The following is a 19550-nucleotide window of genomic DNA, read 5'->3' as shown; positions in this document are numbered from 1 at the left end:
TGGGGACATATGGGGATGTGTATGGGGTCATCTGGGGCTATGGGGCACACGTGGGGCTGTGGGGTCACGTATGGGGTTATAGGGACACATGGGGACATGGGGACACGTGGGGTTATGGGGTCACATGTGGGGCTGTGGGGACACATGTGGGGCTATGAGGACACGTGTGGTTATAGGGACACATACGGGGTTATGGGGTCACATGTGGGGCTGTGGGGACACATGTGGGGCTATGGGGACACATATGGGGTTATGGGGTCACATGTGGGGCTGTGGGGACACATATGGGGTTATAGGGACACATGTGTGGTTATAGGGACACATACGGGGTTATGGGGTCACATGTGGGGCTGTGGGGACACATGTGTGGTTATAGGGACACATACAGGATTATGGGGTCACATGTGGGGTTATAGGGACACATGGGGCTGTGGGGTCACATGTGGAGCTATGGGGTCACCTGTGGGGTTATAGGGACACTTATGGGGACATGGGGACACGTGGGGTTATAGGGACACGTGTGGGGCTATGGGGACACCTACGTGGCTATGGGGTCACACGTGGACATAGGGACACGTGACCACGTGACCCGGTGCCACGTGGTCATCCCACCCCACAAGCGGGGGCGGCTGATTCACTTCCGGCGTGGGGGCGGCCGGAAGGGGCGTGGCCACGCGATGACCCGCCCCCACCCCCACCATAAGGGCACGCACCCCCCCCCCCAAAACCCCTCCTTCCTCCCCCCCACAATGTCCCCATAAATCCCCACTGTCCCCACATCCCAATGCCCCCGCCCCATATCCCCTTATCCCACCCCATATCCCCCCACACCCCATATCCCACCCCATATGTATCCACACCCCATAGCCCCCTCCATATCCCATATCCCCATATCCCACCCCATATCCCCACATCCCACCCTATATCCCATATCCCCATATCCCACCCCATATCCCCATCCCACCCCATATCCCCATATCCCCATATCCCACCCCATATCCCCATCCCACCCCATATCCCATCCCATATCCCCCCATGCCCCCATCCCACCCCATATCCCCATATCCCACCCCATAAGCCCCCACCCCCTATCCCATCCCATATCCCCCCCATGCCCCCCTCCCACCCCATACCCCCATATCCCACCCTATATCCCATATCCCATATCCCCATATCCCACCCCATACCCCCTCCCACCGGCTGACCCCCCCCCCTCAACCTCCCCCCTTTACCCCCCTTAAAGGGGTCAACCCCCCCCCCCCACTAACAGGTCACAACCCCCCCCGCGGGCTGATCCCCCTAAAATCCCCCCCCCCCTTAAGGGGTCACAGCCCCCCACCCCAAACCCCAAACTGTTGTTTGGTTTTTCTTCCACTCCTTTATTACAAAAATCTCTAAAAGCAGCGCTTCCCCCCCCACCCCAAATTTCCTCCCCCCCCCCCGACCCCCATTTCCTACCCCAAAATATGCCAGCCCCCCCCTCCCCCCCCCCCCAATTTCCTCCCTCCCCCCCCCCTTCCTCCATCCCATCCCAGACACTACAAACTATAGGGACCCCCCCCCCCAAACCTTCCCCCAACAACAGAGGGGGTCCCATGGGGGGGGGGGGGGAAGAGGGGCGACTGGGGACCCCCATGTTGGTGGCCACCAAAGGTGGGGGTGGGGCAACATTGGTGGCCACCGAGTTTGTTTTTTTTTTGGGGGGGGGGCAGGGGGGAAGTAAGCAATAATTGTGGCCACCGAATTTGGGGGGTGGGCTACGTTGGTGGGCACCACAAAAAAAAAAGGGGGGGGGGGAGTGGGGAACCAATATTGGTGGGCACCGAATCTGGGGGGAGGGGGGAACCAATATTGGGGGAACCAACATTGTTGGTCACCGGTTGCAGGGGGGATCAATATTGGTGGGCACCACAAAAATGGTGTGTGGGGGGGGGGGATCCATATTGGTGGTCACCGAATTGGGGGGGGTAGGGGGGGGGGAAGAAACCAATATTGGTGGGGGCCACAAAAGAGGGGGGGAACCAATATTGGTGGTCACCAGTTGCAGGGGGGGACCGATATTGGTGAGGGCCCAGGTCAGGGTGAGCCCACGTGGTCACAGCTGACCTCAAGTGACAGCCCCATAGATTGGGGTGGGGGGGGGGGGGGTAAAAAACCCAGCACCCAACGGTGGCCCCAAGAGATATGAGGTGGCCACAGACCCCCCAGCTGACGACCCCGTAGATTTGGCCACCCAAAGATGGGGGGAGGCCAAACAAAAAAGCATCGTCCCCAGGGATGTGGGGTGGCCAAATCAGGGATGTGGGGTGGCCAAATTCAGCGTCCTCGGGGATGTGGGGCAACCAAAACCACTGCCTGAACACAACGCCGACGTCCTGATGGCCAAAGCCGACGTCCAACGTTGACCCACGGCATTCTGGGTGGTGAAACTCAACATCTGATGGCACCCCGTGAGATTTGGGGTGGCCAAACCCAACGTCCTGATGGATGTGGGGCAGCCAAAATCGTCATCCAACGTCCCCATGGCCAAAGCCAACGTCCAACGTTGACCCACAGGGTTCTGGGTGGCCAAACTCGTGGTTGTGATGGATGTGGGGCAGCCAAAATCGCCATCCAACGTCCTGATGGCCAAAGCCAACGTCCAACGTTGACCCACGGCATTCTGGGTGGTGAAACTCAACGTCCAACAACAGCCCTGGGGATGTGGGGCGGCCAAATTCATGGTCTGAAGACAACGCCGACGTCCTGATGGCCAAAGCCAACGTCCAACGTTGACCCAAGGGATTCTGGGTGGCAAAACTCAACATCTGATGAGGGCCTGAGGGATTTGGTGCGGCCAAACTCAATGGCAAAAGACAACACCAACATCTTGATGGCCAAACCCACGGTCCGAGGTTGAGCTGCAGCGTTCTGGGCAACAAAACCCATCGTCCTCAGGGATGTGGGGCAACCAAAGCCACGGCCTGAAGACAACGCTGACGTCCTGATGGCCAAAGCCAGCGTCCAGTGTTGACCCACAGCATTCTGGGTGGCCAAATCCAACACCCCATGACATCCCAAAGGACGTGGGGTGGCCAAACCCAACGTCTGAAGACAAGGCCGACATCCTGATGGCCAAATCCAACGTCCAACGTTGACCCAAGGGGTTCTGGGTGGTCAAACTCAACATCTGATGGCACCGTGGTGGGTGTGGGCTGGCCAAACTCAATTGTCGGAAGACAACACCGATGTTCTGATGGCTGAACCCATTGACCAACGTTGACCCAAGGGATTCTGAGTGGCAAAACTCAACATCTGATGAGGGCCCGATGGAGGTGGGGTGGTCAAAGTCATCGTCCAAAGACAACATCAACGTCCAGATGGCCAAACCCAACAGCTGACATTGATCCACGGCGTTCTGGGTAACCAAACCCAAAGTCCTGAGGGATTTGGGGCAACCAAAGCCATCGTCCTGGAGGATTTGGGGTAGCCAAATTCATCATCCAAAGACAACCCCGATGTCTGACGGCCAAAGCCAACATCCAACATTGACCCACGGCGTTCTGGGTGGTGAAACTCGACATTTTAGGGCACCCTGTGGAATTTGGGGTGGCCAAATCCAACGTCCCGATGGATGTGGGGCAGCCAAAGTCATCATCCAGCTTTCTGATGGCCAAAGCCAATGTCCCACGCTGACCCACGGCCTTCTGGGTGGTGAAACTCAACATTTCAGGGCACTCTGAGGGATTTGGGGCAGCCAAACCCAACGCCGACGTTCTCACAACCGAACCCCATCATCCAAAGCTGAAGTTTTTGTCATTTTGGGTGGCCAAACCCAATGCCCATTGCTGAATTTTGCCATTTTGCTTGGCCAAACCCATCATCCAAATTCAAATCTCAGCGTTTTGATTGGCCAAACCCAACAGCCGAATGTCGCCATTTTGGGTGGCAAAACTCAACTGTCCAAACTTGAAGTTTGCCATTTTTTGGATGACCAAATCCAACACCCGATGCCAAACTTCAACATTTTGGGTGGCCAAACCCAAAGCCCAGTGCTGAACCTTGGCATTTTGGGCTGGCCAAACCCAAGGTCCAAAGTCAACATGTATGCTGTCATGACCAAACTCATCATCCGAAATTGAACCTCACCATTCTGGGTGGCCAAACCCAACGCCCAACGTCGCCATTTTGGGGCAACAAAACTCAACATCTACCCAAGAGATTTCTTAAGGCCAATCCCATCATCGTGAGATATTTGGGATGGACAAACCCAATGTCTGAAGACATTGCTGACGTTCTCACAACTGAATTCATCGTCCAAAGTCGAACCTCACCATTCTGGCTGGCCAAACCCAACGCTCAACGCTGAATGTCGCCGTTTTGGGCAGCCAAACCAAACATCCAGCACCAAATTTTGCCATTCTGTTTGGCCAAACCCACTGTCCAAAGTTGAACCTCATCGTTCTGGTTGGCCAAATCCAACTCCCAACACCAAATGTCACCATTTTGGGTGGTGGCCAAACCCAACATCCAACACCGAGTGTCGCCATTCTGGTTGGCCAAACCCATCGCCCAAAGTCGAACCTCACTGATCTGCTTGGCCAATCCCAGGGCTGAACGCCGAACATCGCTGTTTTGGGTGGCCAAACTCACAGTCCAAACGTGAAGCTTGCCATTCTGGTTGGCCAAACCCAAAGCCCAACGCCAAACGTCGCCATTCTGGTTGGCCAAACCCAAAGCCCAACGCCGAATGTTGCCATTCTGGGTGCCCAAACCCAACGTCCAAAGTCAACGTGGATGTTCTCATGACCGAACTCATCATCCAAAGTTGAACCTCGCCGTTCTGGGTGGCCAAACCCAACGCCCAACGCCGAATGTCACCATTTTGGGAGGCCAAACGCACTGTCCAAACTTGAAGCTTGCCGTTCTGGTTGGCCAAACTCATCATCCAAAGTCAAACCTCACCGTTCTGGTTGGCCAAACCCAACGCCCAACACCAAACCTCGCCGTTTTGGGGCGACGAAACTCGGGGCCAACAAACCCCAAGGGGATTTTTTATGGTCCAACCACGCCGGCCAACAACCCCACCTTAAAGGCAGAACCTCAGCATTGGCAACAGTGTCCAAAACACGACCACGGGCGCCCGGGGCTCGGCGTCACCCCCTCATCCGGCGCCCGGAGCCGCGCTCAGCGCACCGGCACGTTGATTTCGGCCCCGCTGGCCTCCTGCACGTTTTCAGCCGTGGTTTTTCCGTGCTGCTCCTTCAGATGCCTGCGGATGGCGGGTTTGTGAGCGAAGCGCACGTCGCAGTAGGAGCAGCGGTACGGCCTCTCCCCGCTGTGCAGGTTCATGTGGTCGTGCAGGGTGGATTTTTGGGTGAAGCTCTTCCCGCAGACGCCGCAGCCGTGCGATTTGACGCCGCGGTGGACGTTCATGTGCCGGTTCAGGTTGCTGCTGTGGTTGAACTGCTTGCCGCAGCGCGGGCACATGAAGATGAAGTGTTGGGCTCTCATGTGGAACACCAATTTCTCCACCCCTTGGAAACCTTCCCCACATTTCCCGCAGCGCGCCGGGGCGCACGACGCCGAAGACGCCGGCGCCGGGACGGCAACCGACCACGAGGACGGCCCTGGCGTGGCACCGCCATCATCCCCACCTCCTCCTCCTCCTCCTGGCCCGGGGAAGATGAGCACCCCTTCTCCTTCAGCATCTTCTGCCAGGCTGTACCTGGCTTTCACCACGCCGAGCGGAGGCAACCGCGGCGCTTCCTCCACCGCCGCCGCCGTCCCCGCCGTCACCACCGCCATCGTTGCCTCCCGGCGCCGGCGCCGCGCCGAGCCCGGCTCCACTTTCACAATGCAGACGTCGGGTGCCGCTTCTTCCTCCTCTTCTTCATCTTCGTCGTCTTCCTCTTGCTTGGGGGCCGGCGGGGGCTCCGGGGGGGGTTGGATGAATCGTGCCAGAGCCCCTCGGCAGCGCTCCACCACGTGCTCCATCTGCAGGTAGCTGGCAGCCGTCAGATAATTGACCAAATCTCGCCCGGCGAACTCCAAGGCTCCGGTGTAACAGGAGAGGAGGAGGTCGGCCAAAACGCGGGCGCTGTGAGCCAGGGAGACGCGCAGCTCGGCCGCCGGGTTGAGCAGGAATTGATCCCGGAGAAAAGGAGAGCAGGCGGCCAGGATGACGCGGTGGCCGCGGAAGCGGAGGCTGCGGGCCACGATGGTGACGTCGCAGAAACGCTCCTCGGCACGCAGGCGGGTCATGCTGCGAAGGGCTGCAGCCTCGTGGCCCGGCAGCTGGAAACGAAGGACCTCGGCGCACGAGGACATGGCTGGGGGTGAAGGGGGGGCAGGTGGGGGGCGGTGAGAGGCAATGGAAGGGAGCTGGGGGGGAGTGGGAGGGAGCTACGGGCGGTGGGGAGGAGATGGGAGGAATGAAAGAGAGCTAAGGGCAATAGGAGGGAGCTACGGGCAGTGGGAGTGAGCTGGGGGGCAGATGGGGGGAGATGGGGGGCGGTGGGAGGAAGTTGGGGGCAATGGGAGGGAGCTGAGGAGCAGATGGGGGTAATGGGAGGGAGCTACGGGCAGTGGGAGGGAGCTGGGGGAAAGATGGGGGGAGCTGGGGGTAATGGGAGGGAGCTGGGGGGAGCTGGGGGTCAATGGGAGGGAGCTGGGGGGCAGATGGAGGGAGCTGGAGGGAAGATGGGGGGAGCTGGGGGTAATGGGAGGGAGTTGGGGGGAGCTGGGGGTCAATGGGAGGGAGCTGGGGGGGCTTCTGGGGGCAGTGGGAGGGAGCTGGGGGTGTGGGGTGGAGCTGGGGGTGGCGGGGGCAGATAGGGGGAGCTGGGGGGCAATGGGGGGGCTGTTGGGGGCAATTGGGGGGGGAACTGGGGGGAAACTGGGGGGTGAGGGCAGTGGGGTTAATGGGGGAGGGCTGGGGTGGGTGGGGGGGTTACCAGGAGGGATCTGGTGGTGATGGTGGGGCACTGGGAGGGAACTGGGAGTGATGGGGGGGGTACTGGGGGTGACGGGGGTGTACTGGGAGGGAACTGGGGGCGATATGGGGGCACTGGGAGGGAACTGGGGTGATGGGGGGGGTACTGGGATAAATGGACGGAACCGAGAAACGGGGGGCGGTGGGGGGGGGGGGGGGTTACTGGGAATACGGGAATACTGGGAGGGGGGACAGAGGGAGGCAGCGCCCGGGTCACGTGATGCCTCAACCTGCGGAGAGAAACCGCCGTGTGACGTCATCATTCCCCGCCGCCCCCCCCCCCCTCCCGGATCCGTTACCTCCTCGGGCGCGGTGACGTCATCACCCCGCGCAACGCCACCGCCGCCCCCCCCGCTCCCCCCCCCCGTAACCTCAACGAGGGGGGCGGACCCGCAGCTCGGAGCCGGCAACCGGTTAAAGGCTGGGGGCTCCCTTTGACCCCCCCCCCCAAACCCCCGGCCCAGGCCCGGTTATCCCCGCTTCCCCCCCCCCCCCCCAACTCACCCCCCGCCTCCAAATGATCCCTCGACCCCCCCTCGCCGCCCCCCAGCCCCTCAGTGCCCCCCCCATTCACTCACCCGCGCTCCCCGAGGCCGAATTCGGCTTTTTGCTGCCTCCCCCCCCCCCCACGGGGGCCGCCCGGAGCCCGTCCCGTCCTGAGGTACGAAATGGGGTCTCCGGGAGAGCGACTTCCGGTTGAGGGCCGGAAGTGGGGGGCGACATCCGGCGGAGGGCCGGAAGTGAGAGAGGAAGACATCCGGTGGAGGGCTGGTGGTGATGCGACCACTTCCGGTGTAGGCCGGAAGTTGGGTAGGGAGCGTTACTCATAACGATTGCGGGGGGGAAACGGGGGCCCGGAATCGGGGCTCACTTCTATGGGTCCCCCCGGAAATGGGGTCCGGGCGGGAACCGTGATCGTGAAAAATGAGATCCGCGAGCTTCGATGTCCCCGAGGCGGGGAAAGGGAGGAAGTCCCCAGATCTCTCGTGAAGATTACAGAATCCCTCAAAACGGCCCCAAAACGGCCCCAAAAGCCCGAAAACTCTCGAGGGGTGGGAACTGAACACCTGAGGGGGGGGGGCAAAATTCCCCATAAATACCCCCACAATGTTCCCACATGCCCCACAGAGATCCCCAAATCATTCGGGGGAGGGAGGGGGGGCAACATCCCTTATATTGAGCCCCATATCTCTCAAAAGCACCCCCAAATTTTTCTAAAGGACCCCAAAACAGACCACACCCCCACCCAAAGGCCCCAAATTCTTCAGAGCGGGACCAAAATCCATCTCACGGAGGGGGGTGGGAGGCGTGCTAAATATTCCTGGGGGGGGGGGGAAATCTCCTCCATAAAGGCCACAAAATTCCTCAAAAAGCCCCCAAATCGTTCTTGGGGGTGTTCACATGATATTTGGGGGCCGCCCGTATCCCCCACGGAAGACCCCAAAACCCCCATAGAGACCCCAGTATCTCCCATAGGGACACCGCAATTCTCGGCGGGGTTGGAGAGGGGAAAAATCCCCCATAAAGATTCCATAGAGGCACAGCGCCTCCCAGTGGCGATACAGCGACACTGCACCCAAACACCAACCGCATAGAGATCCGTTGATCCCACCCTTACAGCGCCCCCTGGTGGCGATACATCCACACTGCACTCACACAGCGACCCCATAGAGATGCATTGACCTCCACACACACAGCGCCGCCTGGTGGTGACACAGCATCACTGCACCCAGTGACCCCATAGAGATGCATTGACCCCATAGAGATGCATTGCCCTCCGCACACAGCGCCCCCCGGCGGTGACACGGCCGCACTGCTAACACCCAGTGACCCCATAGAGATACATTGACCCCATAGAGATACATTGACCTCAACACACAGCGCCTCCTGGTGGTGACTCAGCCGCACTGCACTCAGTGACCCCGTAGAGATACATTGACCTCCACACACAGCGCCTCCCAGTGGCGACACGGCCGCATTGCATCTAGTGACCCCATAGAGATGCACTGACCTCCACACACATAGCGCCGCCTGGTGGTGACACGGCCGCACTGCACCCAGTGGCTCCATAGAGATGCGTTGACCCCATAGAGATGCATTGCCCTCCGCACACAGCGCCGCCTGGTGGTGACACGGCCGCACTGCACCCAGTGGCTCCATAGAGATGCATTGCCCTCCACACACAGCGCCACCTGGCGGTGACACGGCCGCACTGCACCCAGTGACACCATAGAGATGCATTGACCCCATAGAGATGCATTGATCTCAACACACAGCGCTCCCTGGCGGTGACGGCCGCACAGCAACCAGTGACCCCATAGAATTGCGTTGACCCCATAGAGATGCATTGACCTCCGCACACAGCGCCCCCCGGCGGTGACACGGCCGCACTGCTAACACCCAGTGACCCCATAGAGATACATTGACCCCATAGAGATACATTGACCTCAACACACAGCGCCTCCTGGTGGTGACTCAGCCGCACTGCACTCAGTGACCCCATAGAGATACATTGACCTCCACACACAGCGCCTCCCAGTGGCGACACGGCCGCATTGCATCTAGTGACCCCATAGAGATGCACTGACCTCCACACACATAGCGCCGCCTGGTGGTGACACGGCCGCACTGCACCCAGTGGCTCCATAGAGATGCGTTGACCCCATAGAGATGCATTGCCCTCTGCACACAGCGCCGCCTGGTGGTGACACGGCCGCACTGCACCCAGTGGCTCCATAGAGATGCGTTGACCCCATAGAGATGCATTGCCCTCCGCACACAGCGCCGCCTGGTGGTGACACGGCCGCACTGCACCCAGTGACACCATAGAGATGCATTGCCCTCCACACACAGCGCCACCTGGCGGTGACACGGCCGCACTGCACCCAGTGACACCATAGAGATGCATTGCCCTCCGCACACAGCGCCCCCTGGCGGTGACACGGCCGCACTGCACTCAGTGACCCCATTGAGATGCATTGACCCCATAGAGATGCATTGATCTCAACACACAGCGCTCCCTGGCGGTGACGGCCGCACAGCAACCAGTGACCCCATAGAATTGCGTTGACCCCATAGAGATGCATTGACCTCCGCACACAGCGCCCCCCGGCGGTGACACGGCCGCACTGCTAACACCCAGTGACCCCATAGAGATACATTGACCCCATAGAGATACATTGACCTCAACACACAGCGCCTCCTGGTGGTGACTCAGCCGCACTGCACTCAGTGACCCCATAGAGATACATTGACCTCCACACACAGCGCCTCCCAGTGGCGACACGGCCGCATTGCATCCAGTGACCCCATAGAGGTGCATTGCCCTCCACACACATGGCGCCGCCTGGTGGTGACACGGCCGCACTGCACCCAGTGACCCCATAGAGATGCATTGCCCTCCGCACACAGCGCCCCCCGGCGGTGACACGGCCGCACTGCACCCAGTGACCCCATAGAGACGCATTGCCCTCCGCACACAGCGCCCCCCGGCGGTGACACGGCCGCACTGCACCCTGCGAAGCTGCAGCTCTTTATTTTTTCACTGCTTTCTCCGAAGCGCTTTTAGTTGTTTTTTTTTTTCCTCTTTTCGTCCTTTTTTTGTCGTTTTTTGGTTGTTTTTTTTTTTTGGGGGGGGGGTCACGGAGTGGCCGTTTGTGTTGGGGGGGGTGAGGGGGGGTTGCGTAGGACCTACAATAAATACAAGCCCTCCACCCCCCCCCCCCCAATCTGATCTATGGGGGGGGGGGTTTGTAGGGTCTACAATAATAACGACCCCCCCCCAAAAAAAACGCCCCCCTCCACCCCAGTTTTTGATATGGGGGGGGGGGTCTGTAGGACCTACAATAATAACGCTCCCCTCCCCCCCAAATTCTGATCTATAGGGGGGGGTTGTAGGACCTGCAATAATAACGACCCCCCCCCCCCACAATAAACTGGGGGGATGGGGGGCATTTAAAGGGACGTGGTCGATTTTTTTTGGGGGGGGGGGGGCCCTAAAAGTGGGGGAGGGTCTTAAAGGACCACGGGGGATTTATTTGGGGGGGGTCCCTAAAAATGGGGGTGGATTTAAAGGAATATTGCAGATTTTTTGGGGTGGGTGGATCCCCTAAAAATTGGGGGGGGTCTTAAAGGGCCGTGAGGGATTTATTTTGGGGATTATGGGCTGGGATTATGGGATTATGGGGTGGGATTATGGGATTATGGGGTTGGGATTGGGATTATAGGATTGGGATTGGGATTATGGGGTTGGGAGTATGGGATTATGGGGTTGGGATTGGGATTATGGGATTGGGATTGGGATTATAGGATTGGGATTGGGATTATGGGGTTGGGATTGGGATTATGGGATTGGGATTATGGGATTGGGATTGGGATTATAGGATTGGGATTGGGATTATGGGGTTGGGATTGGGATTATGGGGTTGGGATTGGGATTATGGGATTGGGATTATGGGATTGGAATGATGGCATTGTGGGATTACAGCTTTGGGATACTGGGATTATGGGGTCAGGATTGGGATTATGGGATTGGAATTGGGATTATCGGGGTGGGATTGGGATTATGGGATTATGGGGTGGGATCGTGGTATTATGGGATGGAATCCCATCCATGCACTCTGGAGTGGAGACCATTTTCATGACCCGAAATGGGGGAAGCAAACCACGGGATTGGGATTATGGGGTCAGGACTGGGATTATGGGATTATACGATCAGGATTATGGGATTACGGGGTGGGATCGTGGTATTATGGGATGGAATCCCATCCATGCACTCCGGATTTGAGTCCATTTTCATGACATGAGGCCGATTTCCGTGACCCGGGATTGGGAGAAAAACCCACGGGATTGGGATTATGGGGTCAGGATTGGGATTATGGGGTCAGAATGGGGATTATGGGATTACAGGGTGGGATTGTGGTATTATGGGATGGCATTCTGTCTTTGAGCTCCTGATTAGAGTCCATTTTCATGACACGAGGCCGATTACCGTGACCCAAAATGGGGGAAACGAACCACGGGATCGGGATTACGGGGTCAGGACTGGGATTATGGGATTATAGGGTGGTATTATGGGATGGCGGGGGGGTCAGGCCAGCTGGTGGGGAGCCTCGAGCATCTCCATGAGGAAGGTGTCGATGGGGGTGTCCCCGATGAGCTTGAAGAAGAAGAGGTGCTCCAAGCATTTGAGGCCGATGGAGCGCAGAGCCGGCAGACGGAGCAGCAGCTTGGCGAACCTGAGGGGGGATTTGGGGTGAAAAAACACAGTTTTGGGTCTTTTTGGGTTGTTTTCGGGGGGGATGGAGGGGTAAGGGGGCTTTTGGGGGGTGAAATTTGGGGGTTTGGGGTCAAATTTGAGGTTTTTTTGGGGGGATTTTGAGGTCAACCCTTGGGATTTTGGGGTCCAACTTTGGGGTTTTGTGGGAAATGGGAGCGAACCTGAGGGGGGTTTTGGGGTGAAAAAGAACAATTTTGGGTCTTTTTGGGGTGTTTTTTTTTGTGGGGAGGGGCTTACGAGGGGATTTGGGGGGTGAAACCTTGGGGTTTGGGGTCAAATTTGAGGTTTTTTGGGGGGATTTTGGGGTCCGACTTTGAGGTCATGGGGGGATAGGAGCGAATCTGCGGCAGTTTTGGGGTGAAAAAGCACAATTTTGGGTCATTCTGGGGTTTTCCTTTGGGGGGGTTCTGAGTGAATTTTGAACTTTTGGGTCAAATTTAGTTTTTTGGGGAGTCAAATTTTGGCGCTGAAGGGATCAATTTTGGGGGATTTTTGTCAATCTTTGGGATTTTGGATCAAATTTGGGGCTGTTGGGTCAGATTTGGGGCTTTTTTAGGTCAAATTTGGGACTTTTGGGTCAAACTTTGTATTTTTGGGGCAATTTGGGGGCCAATTTTTGGGATTTTGGGTCAAACTTGGCATTTTTCTGCCAATTTTTGTGCTAATTTTTGCAGTTTTGTGCCAATCTTTGCCCTTTTTCCTCCCATTCTACCCCTGACTTTTGAGGCTTTTTTGGATTTGGGGTCAAACCTGGTGGGGATTTTGGGTCAAAAACGCCCAAATTTGGGTCATTTTGGGTCGTTTTGGGTCATTTTGGGGGAGATTCTGAGTGGATTCGGGGCTTTTTGGGTCGAGATCTGGGGTTTTGAGGTCAAAGTTTGGGTTTTGGGGGGCTGAAGTTTGGGGGTTACAGGGCCAACATTTGGGGTTTGAAGTCTTTTGAGGTCAGCATTTGAGGTTTGGGGTCAAATTTGAGCTTTTTGGGACTCAAAATTTGATGATTTCGATCCAACTTCGATCAAAGTTTTGGGGCCAATTTGTGGCGTTTTGGGTCCAACTTTGGGGATTTTTCAAGGGAGTTTGGGGTGAATTTTTGTAATTTGGGTCAAACTTTGCATTTCTGGGACAAATTTGGGGGCCAATTTTGGGGATTTGGGGTCAAACTTGCCAATTTTGGTGCCAATTTTTGCAGCTCCGTGCCAATCTTTGCCCTTTATCCTCCCGTTCTACCCCCAACTTTCGGGCGTTTTTTGGGTTTGGGGTCGAACCTGGTGGGGATTTTGGGTCAAAAAGCCCCAGATTTGGGGCTTTTGGGTGGTTTTGGGTGGTTTCGGGTGGCTGTGGGGTTTCCCACCTTCCCTGCTGCTCGGGGTATTTCTGTTTGCAGTAGGACTCCAGCGCCGCGTAAACCTTTTCCCGCAGCACCTCCACCTCGCCGGGGTTCGACAGACCTTTGGCGTCTGCGGGTGGGATTGGGATTAGGGATTGGGATTGGGATTGGGATTAGGGGATCGTGGGATTAGGGAATTGGGATTAGGGAATAGCGATTGGGATTAGGGATTAGGGATTGGGATTAGGGATTGGGATTAGGGATTGGGATTGGGATTAGGGGATCGTGGGATTAGGGAATTGGGATTAGGGATTAGGGATTGGGATTAGGGATTAGGGATTGGGATTAGGGATTGGGATTAGGGATTGGGATTGGGATTAGGGATTGGGATTAGGGATTGGGATTAGGGGATCGTGGGATTAGGGGATTGGGATTAGGGATTAGGGATTGGGATTGGGATTAGGGATTGGGATTGGGATTAGGGATTGGGATTAGGGATTGGGATTGGGATTAGGATTGGGATTAGGGGATTGGGATTGGGATTAGGGATTGGGATTAGGGATTGGGATTGGGATTAGGATTGGGATTAGGGATTGGGATTGGGATTGGGATTAGGGATTGGGATTAGGGATTGGGATTGGGATTAGGGATTGGGATTAGGATTGGGATTAGGGGATTGGGATTAGGGATTGGGATTGGGATTAGGGATTGGGATTGGGATTAGGATTGGGATTAGGGGATTGGGATTAGGGATTGGGATTAGGGGATTGTGGGATTAGAGAATTGGGAGTAGGGGATTGAGAGTAGGGGATTGGGAGTAGGGATTAGGGATTGGGATTAGGGGATTTGGATTGGGGATTTGGATTAGGGGATTGTGGGATTAGGGATTGGGATTAGGGGATTGGGAGTAGGGGATTGGGAGTAGGGGATTGGGAGTAGGGATTGGGTTAGGGATTGGGATTAGGGGATTAAGGGATTGGGATTAGGGGATTGTGGGATTAGCGGATTGGGATTAGGGGATTGGGATTATGGTGATTAGGGATTGGGATTAGGGGATTGGGATGAGGGGATTAAGGGATTGGGGATTGGGATAATCCCACCCTTAACCCCTAAATCCCACCTCTGTGCCCCATAATCCCACCCCACAACCCCATAATCCCACCCCGAATCCCAGATTAACCAGGGTTGAAGAGGATGATGGCGCGCAGGCAGCCCAGCTCCATTATACCCCATAATCCCACCTCTGTGCCCCATAATCCCACCCCCAAACCCCATAATCTCACCCCCTAACCCCATAATCCCACCCCACAAGCCATAATCCCACCCCAGAACCCCATAATCCCACCCCACAACCCCATAATCCCACCCCACAACCCAGATTAACCAGGGTTGAACAGGATGATGGCGCGCAGGCAGCCCAGCTCCATTATACCCCATAATCCCACCTCTGTGCCCCATAATCCCACCCCCAAACCCCATAATCTCACCCCCTAACCACATAATCCCACCCCACAAGCCATAATCCCACCCCACAACCCCATAATCCCACCCCACAACCCCATAATCCCACCCCACAACCCAGATTAACCAGGGTTGAACAGGATGATGGCGCGCAGGCAGCCCTGCTTCCTTATATCCCAAAATTTCACCTCTGTGCCCCATAATCCCACCCCCAAACCCCATAATCTCACCCCCTAACCCCATAATCCCGCCCCACACGCCATAATCCCGCCCCACAACCCCATAATCCCACCCCAAACCCCAGATTAACCGGGGTTGAAGAGGATGATGGCGCGCAGGCAGCCCAGCTCCGTTTTGTCCATCCTCATATCGCGCATCTTCGACACCAGCTCAGTCAGAACCCTACAAGAGTGGGGCAGCGACCCCATAACTTATGGGGCGGAGCTACGGGGCACGGACCCTGGAACCCCACAGACCCCATAATCCCATTTGTGGGCAGAGCTATGGGGCAGGGACCCAACTTGTGGGTTGGAGCTATGGGGCAGGGATCCCATAACCTCGCACATCCCCTAAACTCACTTATGGGGCAGAGCTATGGGGCACGGACCCCAACCCACATCCCCACTTATAAGGCTGATCTATGGGTCAGAGACCCCACCTACCCCCACTTATGGGGCAGATCCTCCCCCATATCCCCACTTATGGGTTGGATCTATGTCTCAGACCCCCCCTCCCCCCACTTATGGGGCAGATCTATGGGTCAGACCCCCCCTACTCCCACTTATGGGGCAGATCTATGCCTCAGACCCCCCCTACCCCCACTCATGGCGAGGATGTATGGGGAGACTCCCCCCTTCCCCCACTTATGGGGCAGATCTATGGGGCAGACCCCTCCTCCCCCCACTTATGGGGCAGATCCTCCCCCATATCCCCATTTATGAGTCAGATCTATGGCTCAGACCCCCCCTACCCCCACTTATGGGGCGGATCTATGGGTCAGACCCCCCCCTCCCCCCACTTATGGTGCGGATGTGTGGGGCAGACCCCCCCCTACCCCCACTTATGGGGCAGATCTATGGCTCAGAGCCCGCAACAACCCCAATACCACCCCATACCCCCACTTATGGGTCAGATCTATGGCTCAGACCTCCCCCCCCCTACTTATGGGGCGGATGTGTGGGGCAGACCCCCACCTGTCGAAGATGGCGCCGACGCCGGCGCTGTGGGCGCTGCTGCGATGGACGTGGAGCCCCGTGGCCAGCAGGATTCCGTCCTGAACCGCGATGGAGCGGTGCGAGAACGACGCGATCAGCAGCTCGTTCCAGCCTGTGGGGCAGCCCCATAGCGTCAGCCCCATAACTTCAGCCCCATAGCGACAGCCCCATAACTTCAGCCCCATAGCGACAGCCCCAGAGCGTCAGCCCCACACACACACAGAACGACGCGATCAGCAGCTCGTTCCAGCCTGTGGGGCAGCCCCAGAGCGTCAGCCCCATAACTTCAGCCCCATAACTTCAGCCCCAGAGCGACAGCCCCAGAGCGACAGCCCCATAACTTCAGCCCCATAGCGACAGCCCCAGAGCGTCAGCCCCACATCCCATAATATCTGCCCCATAGCATCCCATAATGTCAGCCCCATAGCGTCAGCCCCACACACACACAGAACGATGCGATCAGCAGCTCGTTCCAGCCTGTGGGGCAGCCCCATAGCATCAGCCCCATAACTTCAGCCCCATAGCGACAGCCCCACAACTTCAGCCCCATAGCATCAGCCCCACATCCCATAATATCTGCCCCATAGCATCCCATAATGTCAGCCCCATAGCGTCAGCCCCACACACACACAGAACGACGCGATCAGCAGCTCGTTCCAGCCTGTGGGGCAGCCCCAGAGCGTCAGCCCCATAACTTCAGCCCCATAGCGACAGCCCCATAGCGACAGCCCCATAACTTCAGCCCCATAGCAACAGCCCCAGAGCGTCAGCCCCACATCCCATAATATATGCCCCATAGCATCCCATAACTTCAGCCCCATAGCGTCAGCCCCACACATACACAGAACGAGCGATCAGCAGCTCGTTCCAGCCTGTGGGGCAGCCCCAGAGCGTCAGCCCCATAACTTCAGCCCCATAGCGACAGCCCCATAGCGTCAGCCCCACACACACACAGAACGACGCGATCAGCAGCTCGTTCCAGCCTGTGGGGCAGCCCCAGAGCGTCAGCCCCATAACTTCAGCCCCATAGCGACAGCCCCACAACTTCAGCCCCATAACTTCAGCCCCATAGCAACAGCCCCAGAGCGTCAGCCCCACATCCCATAATATCTGCCCCATAGCATCCCATAACTTCAGCCCCATAGCGTCAGCCCCACACATACACAGAACGACGCGATCAGCAGCTCGTTCCAGCCTATGGGGCAGCCCCAGAGCGTCAGCCCCATAACTTCAGCCCCATAGCGACAGCCCCATAGCGACAGCCCCAGAGCGACAGCCCCAGAGCGTCAGCCCCACATCCCATAATATCTGCCCCATAGCATCCCATAACTTCAGCCCCATAGCATCAGCCCCATAAGCGCTATAGGGCGGCCCCACAACTCACTGGCGCGGAGCAGGATGACCTGGTTGTCCAATGGGAACCACACACCCCATACTGACCCCACACACCCCATATGACCCCACATGACCCCATATGACCCCACACGACCCCATAAGAGTTATGGGGTGACCCTACAACTCACCGGCGCGCAGCAGGATGACCTGGTCGTCCAATGGGAACCACACACCCCATAGGACCCCACATGACCCCATAGGACCCCACATGACCCCATAACACCCCACACGACCCCATAAGAGTTATGGGGCGGCCCCACATCTCACCGGCGCGCAGCAGGATGACCTGGTCATCCAACAGGAACCACACACCCCATAGGACCCCACATGACCCCATAGGACCCCACATGACCCCATAACACCCCACACGACCCCATAAGCGCTATAGGGTGACCCCACAACTCACCGGCGCGCAGCAGGATGACCTGGTCGTCCAATGGGAACCACACACCCCATAGGACCCCACACGACCCCATAGGACCCCACATGACCCCATATGACCCCATAAGAGTTATGGGGCGGCCCCACATCTCACCGGCGCGCAGCAGGATGACCTGGTCATCCAATGGGAACCACACACCCCATAGGACACCATATGACCCCACATGACCCCACATGACCCCATGTGACCCCACACGACCCCACATGACCCCATAAAACCCTACAACTCACCGGCGCGCAGCAGGGTGACCTGGTCGTCCAATGGGAACCACACACCCCATAGGACCCCACATGACCCCATATGACCCCACATGACCCCATAACACCCCACATGACCCCATAAGACCCTACAACTCACCGGCGCGCAGCAGGGTGACCTGGTCGTCCAACGGGAACCACACACCCCATATGACCCCATGTGACCCCATAACACCCCACATGACCCCATAACACCCCACACGACCCCATAAGAGTTATAGGGTGACCCCACAGCTCACCGGCGCGCAGCAGGATGACCTGGTCGTCCAATGGGAACCACACACCCCATAGGACCCCATAGGACCCCACATGACCCCACATGACCCCACAACACCCCACACGACCCCATAAGCGCTATAGGGTGACCCCACAGCTCACCGGCGCGCAGCAGGATGACCTGGTCGTCCAATGGGAACCACACACCCCATATGACCCCATAGGACCCCACATGACCCCCTATGACCCCATGTGACCCCACATGACCCCACATGACCCCATAAGACCCTACAACTCACCGGCGCGCAGCAGGATGACCTGGTCGTCCAATGGGAACCACACACCCCATAGGACCCCATGTGACCCCATAACACCCCACATGACCCCATAACACCCCACACGACCCCATAAGAGTTATAGGGTGACCCCACAGCTCACCGGCGCGCAGCAGGATGACCTGGTCGTCCAATGGGAACCACACACCCCATAGGACCCCACATGACCCCATAGGACCCCACATGACCCCACACGACCCCACACGACCCCATAAGACCCCACAACTCACCGGCGCGCAGCAGGATGACCTGGTCGTCCAATGGGAACCACACACCCCATAGGACCCCATGTGACCCCATAACACCCCACATGACCCCATAACACCCCACACGACCCCATAAGAGTTATAGGGTGACCCCACAGCTCACCGGCGCGCAGCAGGATGACCTGGTCGTCCAATGGGAACCACACACCCCATAGGACCCCACATGACCCCATAGGACCCCACATGACCCCACACGACCCCACACGACCCCATAAGACCCCACAACTCACCGGCGCGCAGCAGGATGACCTGGTCGTCCAATGGGAACCACACACCCCATAGGACCCCACATGACCCCACATGACCCCACATGACCCCATAACACCCCACATGACCCCATAAGACCCTACAACTCACCGGCGCGCAGCAGGATGACCTGGTTG

At 57.6% G+C, this 19550-nt stretch overlaps 2 protein-coding genes across 3 annotated transcripts in view; both read right to left on the bottom strand.

The window, feature by feature from the left end:
* Positions 1-1523: 1523 nt before the first annotated feature.
* ZBTB12 (zinc finger and BTB domain containing 12) lies at positions 1524-6734 on the bottom strand. The gene has a single exon (XM_031610091.2). The coding sequence runs from the start codon at positions 6307-6309 to the stop codon at positions 5167-5169; it is 1143 nt and encodes a 380-aa protein (XP_031465951.2). The 5' UTR covers positions 6310-6734; the 3' UTR covers positions 1524-5166.
* A 3755-nt stretch (positions 6735-10489) lies between these two features.
* RXRB (retinoid X receptor beta) overlaps positions 10490-19550 on the bottom strand; it is a 24684-nt gene continuing 15623 nt past the window's right edge. For both annotated transcript variants that reach the window (XM_090129160.1, XM_090129159.1), the window contains exons 7-10: positions 16236-16368; positions 15353-15444; positions 13606-13711; positions 10490-12210 (exon numbers count right to left, since the gene is read on the bottom strand). In XM_090129160.1, coding sequence (XP_089985286.1) covers positions 12063-12210; positions 13606-13711; positions 15353-15444; positions 16236-16368 — 479 coding nt within the window. In that variant the 3' untranslated portion in view covers positions 10490-12062. The remainder of the gene's footprint in view (positions 12211-13605; positions 13712-15352; positions 15445-16235; positions 16369-19550) is intronic.

This window comes from Phasianus colchicus, chromosome 35 (assembly GCF_987193195.1).
Source record: "Phasianus colchicus chromosome 35, bPhaCol1.hap1.1, whole genome shotgun sequence".
NCBI classification, from domain to species: Eukaryota; Metazoa; Chordata; class Aves; order Galliformes; family Phasianidae; genus Phasianus; species Phasianus colchicus.
Note: the sequence above shows the minus strand (reverse complement) of the source record. Positions and strands in the feature narration are given on the sequence as shown.

Coding starts and splice junctions, on each gene's coding strand:
- ZBTB12 (XM_031610091.2), bottom strand. CDS start 6,309: ATGTCCTCGTGCGCCGAGGTCCTTCGTTTCCAGCTGCCGGGCCACGAG.